Below are 20,180 nucleotides of genomic sequence, written 5' to 3' on the forward strand. Positions count from 1 at the left end.
CCATTTATATATATATATATATATATATAGATTTTATATACATTTTTATAGCATTGTGATGAAAATAGGATATATACACTCTACAAAAGTGAAATCACAACACTATTAAGGAATGTGCATAACTACATTCACATTGCAGGACCAATAGAGGTGATAGAGATGCAAATGATTAAAAGAACAAGATATGTAACAGACACCTGTTTATTTAGTAATGAATATGGCCCCCAAGGACAGCTATACAGGCCACTATATGGCAAGGCATACTATCAATGTGGTGATTAATGGTTGCTTGCAACAATATCCCTTGCCAAACTGCAACCACTGTAGTTTACAGTATGTGGCAGTTTCTATGCTTCTTCAAAGTTTGACTACTGTGAACCATTGATGATAGCATTTATGATCTGAGCCAGCTGCTGGTCTTTATAGCTTAAAACTGGGTATCACATGACCCAATGCAAACACAATCTTAGTCATTTGCATATCCCTGTTATTTGTACTGATCCTACAATTTGCACATTTCTTTATGGTGTTGCAATTTCATTTTTGAGGAGTGTAGAACATATAAAATAAAGATGAGCACATAAGAAGTTACGTTTTCCATACATAATTAAATCACAAACACAGTGAATAAGATAAAAATAAAGCAGCTTAATAGCCTATTTTGTCCTGTTTTCATTATCTAACTTATTTTAATAATCTTAATATTAAATTTCAGTAATAATACTTAATGTGCAGTATTTTATTAATTACTTTCTTCAATAGTTTTTGTAACTCACATTAATTCACAATGTATCCATTCTTTATTTTGTAAAAAATTTGTGCACTTAAAAATAGACTTTGTTCTGACAAAATTTTATTTTATTTTATTGAAACAAGAATCAAATTAAATTTTGTCAGAACAAAGTCTAATAAAATGAAATTAATTAATTGAAAACATCATAAAATTGATTTTAATTTTTTTTAAATTTGTATTTCAAATATTATACATTTTAAAATTTTAAGTAAAATATTAATTTTTTTCTTATATTTAGATATCTGATTATCCTCTTTATCATACGTCTTATGATACTTTTGATGCAGTTGCAAATTATACCGATGTCAACTTCAAGATGATGACCACGATGACTCACATGTTAGGTGCATTTTTAATGAAATTAACAGATTCTCTACATCTTCCAATGGTAGTTAGTCATTACAGTGATCAGTTGAAGCGAGATTTTGCTGAGTTCTCCAAAAATCATGAAAAGCTCTTACAAGATCATGGTATAAGTTTAGGTAAAAAATTTTCATATTTATTAATAGAAGTATTAAGTAATGTGTAATTTAAATATATTTTCAAATTTACTTGCATTAATTACACTATATTTGTGAAATATTTTCAATATCATATGAATTAATAAATTAACTTTTGTATGTAAGATAATTGTGTCATAGAGAATTATATAATATATTTTTATTTAATTTTAGACAATGTCACATTAGTCTTAAAGTCTTTTGAAGAAGCTTGCAAAGAATTCCATAATAATTTTAAAACAATTGGAGACAGAGAGTAATAATTATAATTTTAATTTATATTTTTAGTATAGAAATTATCCCTGCATAAAATTAAATTAATAAATTTTTTCAGTTTATATTTAGAAGCACATGAGTATAATGATCGCCTTATAGCAATTGAACATTCATTTCTGTTACCAGATGGAGTTTCCTCATCTTCATATCTGCGGTAAGAATTTTTAATTTACAGATTAGTGCTTTTACCAATTTATATGATAAAATTAGTATCAGGTCAGTCCATAAGTTCGTGCACATTTTTATCTACAAAAAAGCAACAAAAAATTTTAATTAAATCTTATTTCAATCTATAATGCATTCACCATTATTTTGTACAATTTCTTTCCATCTTGATGGTAGCTTTTTAATCCCGTCTTTGTAAAATGATTTCGGTTTTGAAACAAAATATTCAGAAATAGCCTTTTTTACATTGTTCTCATCCTCAAAAGTTTTTCCTTTTAAAAAATTCTGCAAACTCCGAAAAAGATGATAATCACTGGGAGCAATATCTGGCAAATATGGTGGATGAGGTAAAATTTCCCAGTTGAAGCTTTTGAGTTGAGCAGTTGACGTTGTTGTCAGTTAGCTATTGACAGTTCATGTGGTATCCATTTTCCTAGCTTTGAAACTTTTCCGATTTGTTGTAGATGTCTATGAACAGTTCCATGGGATGAATTTAAACGTTCCGCAATTTCATCAACTGTTAAAGATGGTTCTGCTTCAACTAGTGCAGAGAGAGCATCATCATCAAAGTCAACGGGTCTTCCAGTACGAGCCTTATCCTCCACACTAAAATCATTATTTCTAAATCTTTCAAACCACTTCTGCGCAGTCCTTACACTTGTTACAGTTTGATTATAAGCAGTATTTAATTTTTTGGCTGCATTTGTAGCATTCTCACCACTTAAAAATAAAAAGTATAAAACATGTCTCTTATATTCATCTGTTACTTCCATTTTAACGAAAATAAACAACTGAAATGTTCCCAATTCTGAACAGTATTATATGAATGAGATCCAATTTAACACTTCAGTGTAAAAAGTATCACATTAGACTGGCATTTTTAACAGCAAAACAAGGTCATAAAATACCCACGAACTTATGGACTGACCTAATATTTGTTTGTGTGTTAATGTCAAAGTCTAATTTTCTTCGATATTTATAAAATTAAAGAATATTTTCTGAAATCATAAGAAATTTTTCTTAAAATAATTTCAAATAAAAATAATGTTATGATAGGTTAGTCTTTCATTCCTTTTTGTTTCAGTAGTTTAAAAAATTATTGTAAATAATTTTAGTTTTTTTTAATTCCAACTAAAGCTGAGATCATATTTTTTAAAACAACTTATTTTAGCCAAATTTTAAAATTAAACATGGCAAAGGTTACATTTTTCAAAGTTTCTGATCTGTAACTATAAAACAAAGGCTACTTTCATTAATTATTATAAAGTACGTTAATCTAATTATGAAAATAAATGTCAATAGGTGAAAATATTTTCATTACATTTAGTGAATCTATTTAAAAATTATTCATTTAAATTTGTATGATTAAATTTTAAAATACATTATACAACAAGTTAAGCAAGTTTGTAAATTTATCATCTAATCATACTTAAATTAATGAGGCCTTTTTTGTTATTTTATAAGATAATATATACTCTTGTCATTTAGTTTCTTTTAAATTTGCATTACCATTATCTTGTAAATATGCATTTTTATTGTTTTATTTCACTTAAATAATTGGACTAACATATTAATTTCATTAATTATATTGTTTGTTTTTAAATTATTTAATTTAAAGAACAATGTAGATGTAATATAGTCTCTTTTGAAATGTATACAAAAATAACTCATATCAATTATTGGTAGATTGCAGTTGCTTTAGTTGTTTAGTTGAAATTTTGATATTAGAATATGATGAAAGATCTTTCCCATTATTATAAAAGATTTTACTTTCTGTTGTATTTTTTCATAGATTATATCATATTTTTATTTTAACTCAGCTTATAAAGAATATTATTGAGATAATAAAATATTTTAAAATTTTAGTTTTAATAATAATATATATTATTTTAAGAAAATTAGCACATTTGTCTCTTTTCATATATTTGTCAATAATAATAACAATACAGATTAGTTCAGTAAAATGTTTGATTCCATAAGTAAATAAAATAAAATATTGCAATAATTATTTAAAGCCAACCAGATGGTTGAGATTGTTAAGATATCAGCCTACTGCCCTGGGGATCTGGAATTAAATTCAGGTTACCATGAATTTTTCAGAAGGTGGAATGTTGGCCTCCATCCCACATCATTTGGCTGTTTCATTGTGGGTCTGGCCAAACCCACAAAAGAGGACCCAAGAAAAGGTCTTAATGTCCCTTAGGGTAAAAAGAGTCCAAAAATGTTACTTAAATTATTATGATTTCAAAAAATATTCAAGCACTTACAGTTTCATTAACATATCAGATTATGATAAATTATTCCATCTTTTACAGCCATGTAATCTATGGACCAGATTTCAAAAACAATTATAATGGTATAATATTTCCATTTTTATCAAAAGCTATGTTTGATGCTCAAGAAAATAATACATCTGAAAATTGGAATTTAGTCAACCTGCAGTTATCTTATGTAAATTATGCACTACGGTCAGCAATTGGAGTTTTAGAAAGTCATGTTTTGATGGGTAATAGTAAGCTGTAATACAGCTAAACTCTCTTTTCAAATATATTTAAAATTATTTTCTCATTGTAACCTTTTAGATAATGGATTGTGTCTGAAATTCAAATCCAAAAAGTTTTGGATAAAAAAAATAGAGTATACTAATTTTAGGTTGTGAAATATGTGTACATATGTATTTTATTTTACTGTAACTTCTTTATTTAAATTTTATTTATAAAGACCAATCCATGTAAAATGAAAGAATATTATTATTAGTTTAACTAATTGTATTGTATTTATTAAGTGTAATGTAATTCATTGTGTTTTCTTTTGTCTGTGATAAGAAAAAGATTTTAAATTGCATGTTTTATAACTGTCATTTTTTCAACTTTTTGTTTTAGATTTTCTGTAGATAATTTGTGTTTTTATCATTGTTTCCATATAATTTACATGTAGAATTATTATTGAAGCATTTATTTTAAAGCTAAATGTGATAATAGATAAAATCTAAAAATCAAATATGTGCAAAAGAAAAAAAAACATATTTACTTTTTCTCTCTTGAATGCAGAGAATTTTTTGAAAGTCTTATACCACTGTTACATAATATTTATAAATGTTTATAACAATATTTGTCCTTTAGTTTTCATAGTTATGAGGTAGATTGTTCCTAGAAGTGGCAATGCAAATTGAGAATGCTCAAAAAAGAACTATTTGGCATGTACATGTTTTAATGCAGACTGCCCCAGAAAATTCTTCACTCATCTAGATACTGATAAATCATTATAAGAAGTAGGATGAAAAATGTAATTATCTTATGTTACATTATTAAAATATATACTATAATTCAATACATCTTATGTTGTATTGAATTATAGTATATATTTTAATATATTTGAATATAAAATCATTTGATGTCATATGCAAAAACTTTTTTAGTGTTAAAAATGTTATTTAATAATATAAAGAATATTTAGATTATTTTATAAATCATTTAAATTTCTGTGGGAATACATTGTATGATTAATAACAACAATAATTTATTATTATTATTAAACCTATCATGTATGTTTATTTACACATTATCTTTATTAATAATAATAATGATATATTACTATTATTATTATCAATAAATAAAGATAATGAACATGCAGTTATTGTGACAACATTACAATGTATGTTTGGAAATTAAGTTATTACTATCAAAACAAAAAATTGCAGCTAAAATAGCACAGTAAAAGCTGTTCCTCAGGTTAAGCCTTAATCCTCTCCCCTTCAGGGGAGGGGGAATTTCCAAAAATTACTTCTTAGTGTGCATTCTCATGGTGTACCCTACTAAAACATAGTTAAAAACAAAAAATTGCATCTAAAATAGTACAATAGAAACCGTTCTTCAAGTTAAGCCTTAATCTTTTCCCTCTCCCCTGTGGGGGGAATTTTGAAGTGTGCATTTTTATGACATACCTTGTGTACCAAATTTCATCTCTCCAGGTTCAGCAGTTTGCTCTGGGCGATAATGAATCAGTCAGTCAGGACATGTAATTTTATACTGTATATATAGATTAGTTATTTAGTATTAGAGGGCATCTTTGTTATTAGAAGACAGAAAGTCAACACTTTCGTCAGTCAAAGATTTTACAGAAAGAATGGAAACAGGATGTTGACAGAATTGTAGATGAACTAGAATTTAAGACTGAGTTTACAAATTTTGTAATTTTTCAATTTGCATAGCTATAAAAATTTCCGCACACATATCCAAGATGTGGATATTTTTCAAAAGCTTATTTCCACAAAAATATAAATTGAAAACTGGGTGTATTTTGATTTATTCTAATATTAAGTTATACAAGCTTGTTCTTAAGCAGAAAAGAATTTTGAAATTTCAATAAAACTTGAATTACGATGATAATTATGATTTTTCTAAAACAATTCAATAATTAAATTAGAATTAATTTAAGACATACTATGAAAATTTTTATCTAAAAGTTAAAGAATAAAATAAATTTTATAAAGAATTGTTGAATATGTAAAGAAATTCCATCTATATTAATTCATTCTTTAAAAATATTGCTATTATTATTATTTTTAAAGAATGAATTAAAAATAGATATTAAACTTTGATTAAATATTAATAAGTATAGGATCATATACTATTTAATTTTTATTGAATAGTATGTGAACTTCTATAAATGTTTAATGCATATATAGAAAATACTGTATATGTAAACACAAAACTTTTAAAATATAACAGTGGTATAAGACTAAAATATTTCTTTTAGAATATTTAAAACTTTTTGTTCCTAGCATCAATAATAATTTAATCTAATATTATGTTAGAGCAAATTTTGTATTTATTTTATAGAAAATTTATAGTTTTGCACATCATTTATCCATTTAATAGTGCTTCAAGTCAAATTAATTTTTCAAGCAATTATTTTATTTTACTTTTTTATACTTTACATTTTAAAATGTTCAGATATTAAAATATAATTGTATAATTTCAAAATTTATCAAATTATTAAATTATACACAAATTTACTTTTCCATCCTAAAAATTTTAATGCATTTTAGGCAGCAAAATTTTAATCTTGAAAAAAAAAATGCACAAACTTTATTAATTGAATATTTTATATTAAGAATGTTGCTATAAAATTTTTATAGCAATACAATTAGCAGCTATAAAACTCTATTAAAATATTAGTACAATTAGTAGCCTTGTACCTTTTGAAATATTTAACTCACTATAAACAAAACTGGTCATTTTTTTAAAATTTTAATTTATTTTTATTTAATGAAAATTAGAACAAAAGCTCCATTTGAATATTGTTCACTTTTATTATTACTAGTGGTATTCTATGATTGCTCAAGTTTTTCAATACTGTTCTAGCATTTCTTGAAATTTCTCCTTTGATAAGTTTTTGAATAAATTATATTTAAATAGTTTTTGAAGTAAAATAACAAAGTATTGTATGATTTCAGATCTGAGAATGGAATTTTAATTTTAATGGATTAGAGATAAAACTTTTTGTATTAAACTTATAAAACCTGGTTCATACTATTATGGCAGATTTTAAAATCAGAATTAAAGTAGAATTTTTAAAATGAATATTTAAACATTTTAAATCTAAATTCAATACTGAAAAATAAAATTTTACTGAATTACAAACTGAATTACAGATTACTTTTTTATTAGTGATATAGCAGCACAAAATATTAAACGAGCTTATATAATTTTTGCTCAAAAAAAAAAAAAAGAAAATAGTTTTAGATTTTATGTTCAAAATTTTAATATGATAGCATGCTTCTGTGCTCAATTTGCTCATGAGTATATTATTAAATTGATTTATATGCAAAATATATTACTTGATTAGTGGATTTTACTTTATTCATTGCATTATAAATTTAAAGAGAGTAATATATTAACACAATTCTTTCATAGATAAATTCTATAGAGTCATCATATCAGTTTTCCATTAGCCAAATTATATAGGAGACATTTACAAATAAGTATGTTATATGTAAGAATATGAATGTTAAATTTATTTTTCTTCAGAAATGAATCTCTTTTAAAAAAAAAATACAAATTCTAGTTTTTTAATTTGTATATAGAATATTAAAAAACATGATAATCCCCATCAGTATTAATAAAAGAATAAAGCTTCCATAAAATTGCACAGTACTTATACAGTAACATTAGATGGAAATAAATACAAGTAAATAAGTGTTTCTTAAACTGAGAAATTCAATTGTTCAAGTATTTTTTCATCTCATTGTTGATTAAATAATATCAATATATTCTATACAGTTGAATATTTATTGTAAAGTAATGCATACTGTGTTAAAATTCCAAAACAAGCTGATATTGAAACTTTGTCATTGCTCTTATTTTCATAACTGTTAATATTATAATGTAATTTTAAAATATTTGACTGTTTTAAAAATAATATGAAATATTTATTATAAAAAAATTNGCATCTAAAATAGCACAGTAAAAGCTGTTCCTCAGGTTAAGCCTTAATCCTCTCCCCTTCAGGGGAGGGGGAATTTCCAAAAATTACTTCTTAGTGTGCATTCTCATGGTGTACCCTACTAAAACATAGTTAAAAACAAAAAATTGCATCTAAAATAGTACAATAGAAACCGTTCTTCAAGTTAAGCCTTAATCTTTTCCCTCTCCCCTGTGGGGGGAATTTTGAAGTGTGCATTTTTATGACATACCTTGTGTACCAAATTTCATCTCTCCAGGTTCAGCAGTTTGCTCTGGGCGATAATGAATCAGTCAGTCAGGACATGTAATTTTATACTGTATATATAGATTAGTTATTTAGTATTAGAGGGCATCTTTGTTATTAGAAGACAGAAAGTCAACACTTTCGTCAGTCAAAGATTTTACAGAAAGAATGGAAACAGGATGTTGACAGAATTGTAGATGAACTAGAATTTAAGACTGAGTTTACAAATTTTGTAATTTTTCAATTTGCATAGCTATAAAAATTTCCGCACACATATCCAAGATGTGGATATTTTTCAAAAGCTTATTTCCACAAAAATATAAATTGAAAACTGGGTGTATTTTGATTTATTCTAATATTAAGTTATACAAGCTTGTTCTTAAGCAGAAAAGAATTTTGAAATTTCAATAAAACTTGAATTACGATGATAATTATGATTTTTCTAAAACAATTCAATAATTAAATTAGAATTAATTTAAGACATACTATGAAAATTTTTATCTAAAAGTTAAAGAATAAAATAAATTTTATAAAGAATTGTTGAATATGTAAAGAAATTCCATCTATATTAATTCATTCTTTAAAAATATTGCTATTATTATTATTTTTAAAGAATGAATTAAAAATAGATATTAAACTTTGATTAAATATTAATAAGTATAGGATCATATACTATTTAATTTTTATTGAATAGTATGTGAACTTCTATAAATGTTTAATGCATATATAGAAAATACTGTATATGTAAACACAAAACTTTTAAAATATAACAGTGGTATAAGACTAAAATATTTCTTTTAGAATATTTAAAACTTTTTGTTCCTAGCATCAATAATAATTTAATCTAATATTATGTTAGAGCAAATTTTGTATTTATTTTATAGAAAATTTATAGTTTTGCACATCATTTATCCATTTAATAGTGCTTCAAGTCAAATTAATTTTTCAAGCAATTATTTTATTTTACTTTTTTATACTTTACATTTTAAAATGTTCAGATATTAAAATATAATTGTATAATTTCAAAATTTATCAAATTATTAAATTATACACAAATTTACTTTTCCATCCTAAAAATTTTAATGCATTTTAGGCAGCAAAATTTTAATCTTGAAAAAAAAAATGCACAAACTTTATTAATTGAATATTTTATATTAAGAATGTTGCTATAAAATTTTTATAGCAATACAATTAGCAGCTATAAAACTCTATTAAAATATTAGTACAATTAGTAGCCTTGTACCTTTTGAAATATTTAACTCACTATAAACAAAACTGGTCATTTTTTTAAAATTTTAATTTATTTTTATTTAATGAAAATTAGAACAAAAGCTCCATTTGAATATTGTTCACTTTTATTATTACTAGTGGTATTCTATGATTGCTCAAGTTTTTCAATACTGTTCTAGCATTTCTTGAAATTTCTCCTTTGATAAGTTTTTGAATAAATTATATTTAAATAGTTTTTGAAGTAAAATAACAAAGTATTGTATGATTTCAGATCTGAGAATGGAATTTTAATTTTAATGGATTAGAGATAAAACTTTTTGTATTAAACTTATAAAACCTGGTTCATACTATTATGGCAGATTTTAAAATCAGAATTAAAGTAGAATTTTTAAAATGAATATTTAAACATTTTAAATCTAAATTCAATACTGAAAAATAAAATTTTACTGAATTACAAACTGAATTACAGATTACTTTTTTATTAGTGATATAGCAGCACAAAATATTAAACGAGCTTATATAATTTTTGCTCAAAAAAAAAAAAAAGAAAATAGTTTTAGATTTTATGTTCAAAATTTTAATATGATAGCATGCTTCTGTGCTCAATTTGCTCATGAGTATATTATTAAATTGATTTATATGCAAAATATATTACTTGATTAGTGGATTTTACTTTATTCATTGCATTATAAATTTAAAGAGAGTAATATATTAACACAATTCTTTCATAGATAAACTATAGAGTCATCATATCAGTTTTCCATTAGCCAAATTATATAGGAGACATTTATAAATAAGTATGTTATATGTAAGAATATAAATGTTAAATTTATTTTTCTTCAGAAATGAATCTCTTTTAAAAAAAAATACAAATTCTAGTTTTTTAATTTGTATATAGAATATTAAAAAACATGATAATCCCCATCAGTATTAATAAAAGAATAAAGCTTCCATAAAATTGCACAGTACTTATACAGTAACATTAGATGGAAATAAATACAAGTAAATAAGTGTTTCTTAAACTGAGAAATTCAATTGTTCAAGTATTTTTTCATCTCATTGTTGATTAAATAATATCAATATATTCTATACAGTTGAATATTTATTGTAAAGTAATGCATACTGTGTTAAAATTCCAAAACAAGCTGATATTGAAACTTTGTCATTGCTCTTATTTTCATAACTGTTAATATTATAATGTAATTTTAAAATATTTGACTGTTTTAAAAATAATATGAAATATTTATTATAAAAAAATTACACGGGGTGATTTGAAGTCATTTTATTATTAAATCTAAATAAATTTGATTAAAAATATGAAAAAATTTTAATATTAAAAATATGTGTGTAAAATATACCTATATTAAAAACTAAAAGTATTTTTTTAATATTTAATAAATAAGAATTGAAATATAACATATAATAGTGATTAAATTTTTTAAAGAATCCTGTGCATTATCTTCCATTATTGTATAAAATTTATAGTATTTATTAATATTAATGTAAAAATAGTTAAATTTTAAAATATTGTTGTAATTAAGTTTGTCAAAGAATGAAGTATTAACTAAAATACTATAGAATTTATTATTATATGTTATCTATGATTTATGGATTTGTTGATCAGCAAATTGTTTATTGTTTATCCCTCTTGGAGATAAAATGCTTGTTGAACATTGTCATGGTATAATTATAATTATCATTGAATTTCATACTTCACGCATACACAAAAGGCTTATATCAAATTTAAATTTTAGCTAAATCTTGCAAATAATAGTTGCTCTATTTATAGTTACTATAATGTGATATCTTAACAAAATGAAGAGTTGATTATTAAAGTAGTAGTAATAATAATAATAATAATAATGTGATGTTGTTGCCTATTTTGATAGAATAGCTATAAAATATTTTGTGAATTAATGTGCTCAAATAACATTTATAGAATAAAATGCTTTTTTCACAGTTTAAATTATTTTATATAGAGAACAGAGTTTTAAATTTTTACACTTGTTAAATATGGAAAAAATAAATATATATTTCTAGAAGAGCATGCTTAAAATATATATTGTGATATATATTATTAATATAAATATTTTATTAACATGTAAAACTAGAGAAGTAGATAACTTTTCTAAACCTTAACAGTTTACATAATAACAATTATACATGAATTGTTCATCAAGTTTCAGTTTCCTTGATATTATATGAAGTGTAATGCATTAATTACTAGTGCTTGTATGTATACCAAATAAAGGTTAGCTTTTGAAATGAAAATGTGGTTCTTGTTTGAAAATTTTTACTCATATTACAATGTTTTGAAGATAATAGAAACCTCATAATTAATGAAATCTGTATATTGACTTCTTTCAACTTTGTAATAAAGTCAAATTGCTTTTATTTAGTATTTCCCAACACATTTATTGTCTTTGCAATCATCACAGTAGAACAATCAAGTAGGACAAAAAAAAATTTTTGTACAACTGTTAAAGATTTAACAATTAAAAATTAACAGTTTACACAATATATTACCTTATAATTTACATTCAAAACAAATACATTTTGGATCTTTAAACATCTATTTGAATGCATCTAGTTGTTCAGGCATCATCCAATGTCAATTACTAGGCAATAATGTTGACAGCTAAAACAGTCTTTTAAAAGCCCAAATTTTTTTGTTTTAAATGTAGTTCTATCAATAAAATATCCTTTTATTATTTGTTTTATTAAGTCATTAACATTTAATATTTTTATTATATTCTAAGTAAAGATGTGTAAACATTTTTTTCTTTTTTATCTGACTGGTTTAGTATGATACTGAATGTGAGAATAAATTGTCTTAAAAATTCTAAAGAAAATAAGTTTATGTTTGATTCTGGGTGAAAGTCTAAGTTTTTTTTTAACTGTACAATTATATATTTTAAAATAAAAATTAAAGTAATGAATTTATTTTTTTGAAAAGATTAATTACAAATGGCAATGCCAATTTTCAATAAATTTCATTAAAATTTGGATTATTGCAGCATATAGGCATTTGGATGCAATATATTTCTAAAAATGTTATAAATTCAATTTCATTCCTAGAGATAGGGGATTTTATAATTTCTTAGGTTTTACTTTTTTTCTAGTGAATACATTACAATACATAAACTTTATATGAAATGTAACAACAGATTAAACAGGAAACAGACAATAAAAAGTAATTTTTACAAATGATTTTGCTATTAACAAAACCAAAACTAGCAGAATCATTGCATAACTCAATTTTTTTTTTGTTGGCTAAAAATGTACAAAAAATGATTTGGGAGTATCAAATTATTAAGCACAAGAACATAAGTTGTTTAAAAGTTGTATTCTTTATATACAGATTAATATAAATTTTAAGTTAAAGCTTATAAAACTTTAATATATTGCTTTAAATGGTATAAATATACCATTTAAAGTATTTTATTAATATAATGTAAAAATGTGTTAAGTCAACTAATTTAAAATGGAATTGTATTATTTTTATATTGTGTGTATCTTTGAGAACTTTTAAACATACATGTTGTTTCATGATTAAATTATATCTGTTATAGATTGACAATAATAATTTCAGGCACAAATATGAGAGAGAAAATTTAATAATTGTAACTTGAAAAAGTATATAAATAGTAGACATTTATCACAGGTTTGTTAGTAAAAACAAAAAATTAGGAATAAAATTGATGACATTTAAACATTGTTTTGAAGTACAAAAAAGAAAATTGACTTATCAAATTTGACTAGTTTTATATAAGTGGATGGCATTTATTTTCAAAGATATCATAAACTTATTTTAATTTGTATTGGAAAAATTTTATTTTTTTTAATTTGTAGATTTAACTTTATATAAAAATAAAATATTTTTTTTTATGTACAATTAACTATTTATTGGTCATCTTGGCTCGGAGCACACACCGTCTTTGCATGCTTGACACAAATTGCTATTATGCGGAGTTCTGGGTTTGCCTGGTCGTCTGTTTCTGTTGATAGGAGGTTGTTTGACACCATATAGTTTCTGACCTACTTTGAAATACAAATTTCTCAACACCTATAAACAAAATAAAAAAATATTTTATTTTATTTTATTTATTTTTAATGGAGTTAAAAAAATAATGGAAGTTGATTTTATATAGAAACTTGTAGTTTAATATAATTAAAATTTTAAGTGAATTTACCAATTTTTCTTTTCATAAAAGATCATTAAAAGAAATGAACACAAAAGAAGTCTCTCTCTCAATATTTAGAGAGTTAAGTTCTTGAGAGATTTTTAAAATAATAATCTCTATCAATTTCTTATAACTTTAATTTAATAATAATGTTAAAGAAGGTGTAAATGTATGACTTTATCTATAAGTCTGCATCATATGTACTATACTTTTAGGAATTTTTAAATAATTACTTGTAAATAATTTTAATAAAATTGTAAATAAATTATTTACAATTAAAAAAAAACTTAGCTATCAAGAAATTGTGTATCTATGACTTATTTCAAAAAAAAGAAATATTTCATATTAAGAAAATATTTATTCATAAATATTCTTGAGTTGAAGAAATAGTTATGAATAAATATCACATTAAAAAATTACTTTGTTGCAATAAAATTTTAAATATCAGAATTTTAAACTTTAAATTTATATATAATACACTAAAAATTCTTGTATTTGTTTGTATTTAAGAAAGATTTCTTTTTATTATTATTCATTATCGGTTCAGCACATAAAACACACTAAAAATTCAAGATGAGTAGGTTAAATAACGATGCCCCATTTAGCATATGGAGCCATATTTTTAGTGTTGCATTCATCTCTGTAGCATAAATGTTTAGTAGTCACGTTTCATAGACATTATTTTTACATTAGGAGAGAGTAAATAATATGTTCATTAAAACGAGGAAACTGAAAACGAAAGCTTAAAGCAAAATGACCTTAGACTATGACATCATGGTAAATATTATAAAATCCTGGAAAATAGCCAAGTTTAGTAAAGTTGTTTGAATACTTTTATATAGATTTCTTATTATATACTTTTCCCTTACCTTGTTTACTTCTTCCGGATACCACATAGCAGTCTCATATTTGCCAGTATTACATTTATCACAGATTTGTCCATATAATTTGAAAGTTATGAATCCTTGCTTCATGTTGTTATAGAAAGTAAACCAAAAGGCCACCCTTCCTTTCATTGATGTCCAACCATGACCACAGCTCTGTTATAAATAAATATATAAATTGCACATTTACAATATAGTAAATAAAAATAATTTAAATTATATAACAACAGTTTTCTAAGAAAATAGGTGGACTAATGCTTGACATAACTAGTTATGGATATTTATCTATACTGTTTTTTTCCTGTTTTTGTACTGTACTTCGAATCTTACAAGGTCATTTTTGATGATGTAAAATTTCCATGAAGTAATAAATTAAATAATGACCATTAATTTTTACTTATTTCGCGTGTAAAATTAATGTTTACAAGTTTTAATGTACTTTGATTTAAATGCAGTCGAGATTTCGCATAATGAATACATGAATTTCTAGCGAATTTTTCAATAAATCTTAAGAATTTTTATAGAACAATCTTCGTGTAAACGGAATTCTCCTTTTGTTTACGTATTTTTTAAAAAAATTTCAATGATTTTATTATTCAAACTGGTTACGTAATTAATTCCTGGATTTTATTTAATTGTGCCAGCAACGATCATAAAAATATTCTTTGATAACAATTAAAATAAAATGAAGGATGATTATTTTAAAATAGTTAAGCAAATTTATCTGAATATTACTATTAAAAATTAATTAATAAGACTTAATTTTTGTAAATTACGAAATAAAATTGTATGTTTTTTTGTTTATTTAATTTATGTACCCATCCAGAGAAATACTTTAGCAAAAATACAAAAGTTCACTGTATAAATTCTCGAGTTTGATTGTAATTTGCATTCCAAATTACATATATTTTATGGTTAATTTAATTTATTGCGCTTAAATACAAGGATTTTTCTCTCACTAAAGTTATTTGTACAGTATTAGCAAATAGCATCATTTAGTATTTTTTATTTTTTTTCAATACAATTTGAATTCTCGAAATAGGGTAGTTTGCGTGTTTATATTCATTAAATATTTAAAATATTTTGAAATTACAAGAATTGTGTAAAAAAGTACAAAAGATCAGATTACTGGCTATTGTTCGGAATACGTTTGGCGTATCAAATTGCGAATTATTGATGGATAAATGGATGTTTTTGCACATTTATCCTTGATAGTAATACTGTAATATTTTTAAACAAAAATATGTAATTTAATGGAAACGATGTATGCATAAAAGATGTTCCTTAACGTGCTGCTTAAAAAAAAAAAAATTACTTTTCGTAAAATGCTATTTATATAATCTTGGCGAAACATAATTGTCACGCTCGTCATAAAACGAATTTATGTTAAGTAGCATTAATCCAATATTTTGCGTTACACGAAGAGATTAAGAAAACTGTACAGCACCTTATAATCAGATGAGTCAACAGGACTTTTACAAAATATATTCAACTAAAATTAAGAGGAAAAAAATATATATATAAACATTAGAATTAGCATTATTAAAGCGATCAATTTTATTCAAGTGGGTTTTTACTCTGGTCTTTAATTAAATGCATTGCGTAACAAATTTTAACATTATTTAATTTTTATCTCTTCTCCGGTTATAAAATCTCGCTCTAACATGCGGAGAATGCAAAATTTTTCCCTTTCCAAGAAATAATAATAATTATTATTATTATCTAAGTACAGTATAGACAAATGCAAGGTCGCGTTTCTATTTAAAATTCTGTTTTCAGCAATCTACATGAAAAATGGGGGGAAAAATCTCACTCTAAGTAAGGATAATGTTTATAGTTATAAATGTAATACACGTGGCTCAATCATGGTTCGTCAGGAACCAGTTTTCAGGTTACGTGTCTTAAACAGAGCTTCAAATTAATGGAGATTCGAACCGCAAAGTTCTGTAATATCTTACGATTTAAAAACCTATAATTATCCTATGATTCAACCTAATAATTTTCAACTCTCGATAATTTATTCGACGAAATAAATATGAAATAAAAGTGGTTTATTTATTAATATTAATATATTTTATAGCCTATTTAAAAAATAGGTTATGTCACCTGCTAAGCGTGTTATATAATATCCTTGTTGTTATGATTTTACATATGTAAACCCACATGAAAATTTATACCTGATACTAGCGATTTAAAAATATTTATGAATATGTAAAAATAATAATTTGTTTATTTAATAAACAAAATATTTGATTCGTTTATTTTTTTAAAAAATCAAAAAATATTTTTCAATTATATTTTACGTCTAGTTAAATGGATACATTTTATCTTATCAGGTTAATTTACGTGTATAAAAAATGACTTATAGATTTAAATAAATATACTTTAAACATTTTATTAATATTTGAATTGTTTAAACGTAGAGTTTAGACGTAAACTAAGATTTTAACGTTCGAAAAGCGTTTTTAAAATTAATAATTTACCATATATACGAGTACATACTGTAGATTGGGGTGAACCAATTCAATGGGAAAGAAAACTCTTATTGTTAGATTTTAAATGGATATAAAAATAAGATGTACAGTGAGCACTGTATATTCTATTCTAAATTTTTGTAGCATGATATAAAATTAAAATATATTGGGGGATAATTTGCCAGTACAGAAATATTGGGGGATAAATACATCCCTTCCGTTCTATACGGATCCAGGCACACGCTGTTTTTATATCTAACATATTTAGAATGTTGATTACATTATTTACAGCTACTAATTGTTTTTGAAATTAATTACTAATTTATTTAATTATTTGATAAATTTTAGATTTTTTTTTTTGCTTAATAATTCAGTCCAATATTATTAGTCTGAATTTTTAGATTTTGTTTGCAAAATTTGAACTGAACAATGACTGTTATAAATCCTTTAAGATAGTATTATATATATAATAAGAATTAGAATTTCTACTTCATTTTAAAAGTAATCTTTGAAATCTGTTTTTACACTAGAATAGTTTCAAACGCTCTCTTTCTATTTATTTTAATTACATGAAAGAATTATAGGAAATTTTAAGAATTTTATTATACCGTTTTACAATTGTTTCCAGATCCTCCAGCAGTTTTTTCGATTTTAATTTCGTTTCCGATATCCTTCAGGAACAAGTTTTTACTCCAACAACCTTGCTCTTGAAATATCTGGAAACTACATTAGAAATTCAAAGATTTCTAAAATATTTTCTGGGTTTTTAATTTTTTAGAATTGATTGAATAATATAGTTGAAAATCTAAGGATTGGTTGTAATTTCGACCTTGTAAAATCCAGTTTTTTTGGAAGGATTCTATCTTTAGTACATCTTTTGAATTTTGATTTCAAAGATTATGAAAGCGTTATCAAATATTTTAGAATTTTTATAAGATTTCATATATATTTTATTTTTCATACTTACTTCGCAACAGAATCTTACTTTCGCCGAATCAACGAACTTGTACCATCCTCGAGGAGGAATATCCGATTCTCTCAAACAGGAAATGTGCCAAACTTCAGGATACTGAGAGAACCATTGATAAAATTCCATATGCCATATTTGTTCCATTCCGCTGTATCAGAGAGGAAGAGTAAATTTAATATTTTCCGTATATTTTATTACTGCTGAAATACAACAGAATGAAAGGAAGTCTTTCAAAATAAAAAATAAATTGTATACGAATCGTTAAATATTTTTTTAAAAAATTAAAAGATAATTTTCCTTTCAACTGAAGTATTTTTTATATATATACAACATACTTTAATTAGGATAAGTTTTCGATAAAAACGGCAGATAAAATTGTGTTCAAGGTTATAAAAATGACAATTTTACCCGACTGTATTGTGTATTGGCAGGTACTTTCATCCTTCCTTTTAAACTCGCAAATTAGTTTAAAATAGGAAATACGAATCGAAATTAAAAGTAAAACAATCAATTAAGCTATTGATTTTTCCGTTGCATCATCATTTGTTTCATAAGCTGCAGGAAATTTAACTAATTACATGACTCCATTACTTTAAAATCATGTTAAATCGATAAATTAAATATTTTCTGTAAGAAATTCGTGTTTTTTGAGGCACAGATCAGATTTAGGTCTTTCTTATTTTGAAAACTGGGAGATAATTAACCTTAAAATACTGATGGTGATCGCCGTCAACAAGGAATTGCAACATAACTCACCAGCGAAGGACCTTAATGATATTTTAATTAAGAGCGTAACCTATTCTCTCGACGATAACTCGTACTTGAAAATGATTTTATGACTACTTTAATGTGAAGGACACGAGAAAGATAGATTATTATTTAACTATAAATATATATATTTTAACTTAAGTATGAATTTGAGTTTGGTCCCCAATGGGATAGATAACTGTGGAGAATGGTCAATAAGAATAAGTTGAACGATCGCTTTTCATTGATACTAAAGAACAGGTAATAAACTTCCAAAAACGGATATTTTTAATAGAGCTTAGAGCTAAAAATTATATATTTTATGTTCTACACAATGCAATATAATATGTCAAATATAGCATTTCATTTATTCGTTAAATATGCTTAGTATATATCCAGTAAAGTTAACATGATTGCTATTGTCTTAAAATTTAAGTTCACTCGAGACCAAATAGTCGAAACTATTATTTACAGCTTATTTAATTGAAATTACTCACAACAATTGTTTCCACATCTGAAAAGTAACCACTGCAGTCGGATAATGAACTGTAGATTCATTTATCTGCACTGGAATAGTAGAAATGTATCCCATAGAGTAAGGGAGGGCTGGATGAACGATTTCATTCGTAACCATGTTGAACAACGTATATTTTTTCATAAATCTAGGAGGTATATTAAATCGATTAATATGTTGCTCCGTCGTCAGTTTGACAATAGTGGTTAATCCTGTAAAAAATATATAAATATATCAATAAATCCATTGCCATTATATTGTATAGTAACATTCTATACAAGATAAATTACCGGACTTCACAGTAGTCATTTCAACCGTATAGTCAATACTGTTTTTAAAAAAAATCCTAAAGAAAAAATGAAATGTTTGATTTACATACCTTTTATATAAAATTCCGAAAGTTAATCGCGATATCGTTTCTGTAAGCAGAAAAGTTTTTAAAACAGAAACTGTCGCTTCTCCGAACTGTTTCACTTCCACCAACTCAGTCTATAGAAGTGGTTTATAGCTTTTTCATTTTCCTTCTCTCATTGGTTGTGACGTCACTGAACTATAGTAAAACTTCAAATACTATTCTTTCTTACTTTGTTTAGTAAATTTTAAATCTATTCGCATCCATTGATACGTGTCTACGTTATAAAAGTTTATTATGCGTATAAATATAAGGATAAATTAGTTTATTACAATATTTATCTGTGTGAGCGATAAACATAAGCAAAACTAAACGTATCT

General features: G+C 24.3%; 2 protein-coding genes across 2 annotated transcripts in view; one reads left to right on the top strand and one right to left on the bottom strand.

Moving 5' to 3' along the window:
- Positions 1 to 4,473, top strand: part of LOC111623650 (N-acetylated-alpha-linked acidic dipeptidase 2-like) — a 25,274-nt gene extending 20,801 nt beyond the window's left edge. The window contains exons 16-19 of the mRNA XM_023366310.1: positions 1,032 to 1,275; positions 1,468 to 1,549; positions 1,628 to 1,723; positions 4,050 to 4,473. Coding sequence (XP_023222078.1) covers positions 1,032 to 1,275; positions 1,468 to 1,549; positions 1,628 to 1,723; positions 4,050 to 4,257 — 630 coding nt within the window. The 3' untranslated portion in view covers positions 4,258 to 4,473. The remainder of the gene's footprint in view (positions 1 to 1,031; positions 1,276 to 1,467; positions 1,550 to 1,627; positions 1,724 to 4,049) is intronic.
- An 8,671-nt stretch (positions 4,474 to 13,144) lies between these two features.
- Positions 13,145 to 19,975, bottom strand: LOC111623651 (receptor-transporting protein 3-like). Its single transcript, XM_023366311.1, has 5 exons — positions 19,828 to 19,975; positions 19,432 to 19,660; positions 18,185 to 18,335; positions 14,729 to 14,899; positions 13,145 to 13,741 (listed from the first exon to the last, which is right to left on the bottom strand). The coding sequence occupies exons 2-5, from the start codon at positions 19,590 to 19,592 to the stop codon at positions 13,586 to 13,588; spliced, it is 639 nt and encodes a 212-aa protein (XP_023222079.1). The 5' UTR covers positions 19,593 to 19,660; positions 19,828 to 19,975; the 3' UTR covers positions 13,145 to 13,585.
- Between the last annotated feature and the right edge of the window lie 205 nt (positions 19,976 to 20,180).

This window comes from Centruroides sculpturatus, unplaced genomic scaffold (genome assembly GCF_000671375.1).
Source record: "Centruroides sculpturatus isolate CEXI.00-Female unplaced genomic scaffold, Cexi_2.0 scaffold176, whole genome shotgun sequence".
In the NCBI taxonomy this organism is placed as follows: Eukaryota; Metazoa; Arthropoda; class Arachnida; order Scorpiones; family Buthidae; genus Centruroides; species Centruroides sculpturatus.

Excerpts from the sequence above, each read along its gene's own strand:
- LOC111623651 (XM_023366311.1), bottom strand. The coding sequence starts at position 19,592 with ATGAAAAAATATACGTTGTTCAACATGGTTACGAATGAAATCGTTCAT. Across the intron at positions 18,336-19,431 it reads CAGATGTGGAAACAATTGTT|CGGAATGGAACAAATATGGC; the intron begins GTGAGTAATTTC and ends TCTCTGATACAG. Across the intron at positions 13,742-14,728 it reads ATCCGGAAGAAGTAAACAAG|GTGTTGAGAAATTTGTATTT; the intron begins GTAAGGGAAAAG and ends TTTTGTTTATAG.